Genomic DNA, 2,049 nt, shown 5'->3' with positions numbered 1-2,049 from the left:
ACACACACACACACACACACACACACACACACACACACACACACACACACACACACAACAAATTAAACAAAGAAATTAGTACAGAAGAGCTCAAATTAACAGAAAGCAGCTGAAAGAAGCACAAAGTTACAATTAGCAGAATAGCTAAAAAAGAAAAAAGGCAAAACAAGAAAACTATTAAAATAAAAATGAACAGAAATAATAGTCAAAATTACTAGTAAAAATTTTTAAATTTAACTTTAAAAAATTGTAAACTGTTTTGAAATAGTTAAAAAATGCTGAAACCAGCCTAAAGTAGCTGTAATTGCTGAAATAAGCACAAAGAAAAAGAATGTTTGCTTAATTAAGCAGTGAGAAGTGGAAATGATTACAAAAAAGTGAATTTAGCTGACAAAAGCTGAAAGGTAGCTAAAAACACAAAAAAACAGCTGAAATAAGCAGAATGTAGTTGAAATCACAAAAAAGTTTAAATTATCTGAAACAAGCCATAAAAATCACTGAAAACAGCTGAAATTTGCAGAAAGTAGCTGAAAGAAGCACAACAAAGCTAAAATTAGCAGAAGATAGCAAAAAAGTCAGAATGATAGCTAAAACTAAAAAAAGCTAAAATCAACAAATAGAAGCCGAAGGAATCTGAAATTAGCAAAGTTTTAAAAAAGCAGAACTAGAAATATATTCAAATTAAATTAACAGAATAGTTAACTTTTTTAAATGAGCAAAAACATGACAAAAACCTTGTAAATTGTTTTAAAATAGCTAAAAAATAAAAGCTGAAACCAGCCTAAAGTGGCTATTATAAGTTTGTAAAGTAGTATCTGAAGTGTTGGCAGACTTCTTACCTCGGTGTATAATTTTCAAGTTTTCCTTTAAGTGGTTAAGAGCTTTCACAGTCTGCAGAAAAAAACCGGTTTAGTGATGGATACGTTTAACAGAAAAGTATAAAGAAGGAAGAAAAGGACTCACAGCTAAAGTTATTTTTCCTAATATTTCCTCTGGAATCACGTCGTCTAATGTGCAATATACAAACTTGTAAAACTTGTCTAAGGAGGTAGCCATAAGTTCCATACAGATCCAGCAGTCGCCCTGAAACCAGGAGAAAYCAGACTTATTCCAGTTATTAAACTTTCACTGTGAGCGCTGCTTCCTGTCACAGCTAAAGGTTTTCACCTCTCTGAAGAGAGCGCCGTAAAACTGGACGATGTACGGACAGTCGCTGCTTCTCATGACCACGTCCAGGTCCATCAGAAGCTGCTTCTGCTCCTTTTCATCCACCGTCGACCGAATCCGCTGGACCAAAGAAAAGAAAAAACAAGAATAATGTTTGAGTTTTTGCGTTTACACGACTCCCCCCGAGGCCTGGATGAGGCGGACCACCTTGACGGCCATGATGGTGTTGCTGGGCTTGTGCACCATCTTGTTGACGGAGCCGTACGCCCCTCGGCCGATCTCGCCCAGATCTTTCAGATCCTCGGCCGTGAAGTCCCAGTGCTGCTCCGGGGAGATCTTTAACTTTCCAGACGACTCGATGCTGTGAGTCCTCAGCCTCTCTCTGAAGGACACAAACAACAACAATAACAACAACAAAAACCAGACGTGTCAAATGAAGCCAAGATCCAACTCACATGTGTGGGTTCTGAAACGGAGGCCCGGCCGTGTTTAGAGAGAATCTCGTAGAGGGTTTGATCGAAGGGTTGGCGAAGTTCAGCTTCAGGGCTTTACGTTTGCCTGAATAAAAAGGAGCAGAAACGTCAGCTGAGCTTTGAACCCTGCAGCAAACATGGAGGGGGCGGAGTCAAACAAACTCATCCACGGTGAAACGCCAGAAGGTTAAAGGTGTGAAAAACAACACAAACCAGTACGGGGTGCCATTTGTAACGTTACACAGTCAAAAATTACCACCAATATCTTTGTTTTATTTAGCCTTTTACAAGAAAAAAAGAACATATTTATTTTTCAAAGTCAGTTTTTCACCATATGATTCATACATTTATAAATGTCATAGTTTATAAACTAAATATTTAACTTACAAATTAAATATTTAGTTAACAA

The 2,049-nt window shown here is 37.5% G+C and overlaps 1 protein-coding gene across 1 annotated transcript in view; it reads right to left on the bottom strand.

The window, feature by feature from the left end:
- LOC106535063 (dual specificity mitogen-activated protein kinase kinase 4) overlaps positions 1 to 2,049 on the bottom strand; it is a gene marked incomplete in the record, with an annotated part of 13,053 nt that overhangs the window by 3,078 nt on the left and 7,926 nt on the right. The window contains 4 exon segments of the mRNA XM_014031941.1: positions 964 to 1,083; positions 1,168 to 1,287; positions 1,375 to 1,549; positions 1,623 to 1,725. Coding sequence (XP_013887395.1) covers positions 964 to 1,083; positions 1,168 to 1,287; positions 1,375 to 1,549; positions 1,623 to 1,725 — 518 coding nt within the window.

Source organism: Austrofundulus limnaeus, unplaced genomic scaffold (genome assembly GCF_001266775.1).
Source record: "Austrofundulus limnaeus strain Quisiro unplaced genomic scaffold, Austrofundulus_limnaeus-1.0 Scaffold1350, whole genome shotgun sequence".
Taxonomy (NCBI): domain Eukaryota; kingdom Metazoa; phylum Chordata; class Actinopteri; order Cyprinodontiformes; family Rivulidae; genus Austrofundulus; species Austrofundulus limnaeus.
The sequence above is the reverse complement of the archived record's forward strand: the minus strand, read 5'-3'. Positions and strand labels throughout refer to the sequence as shown.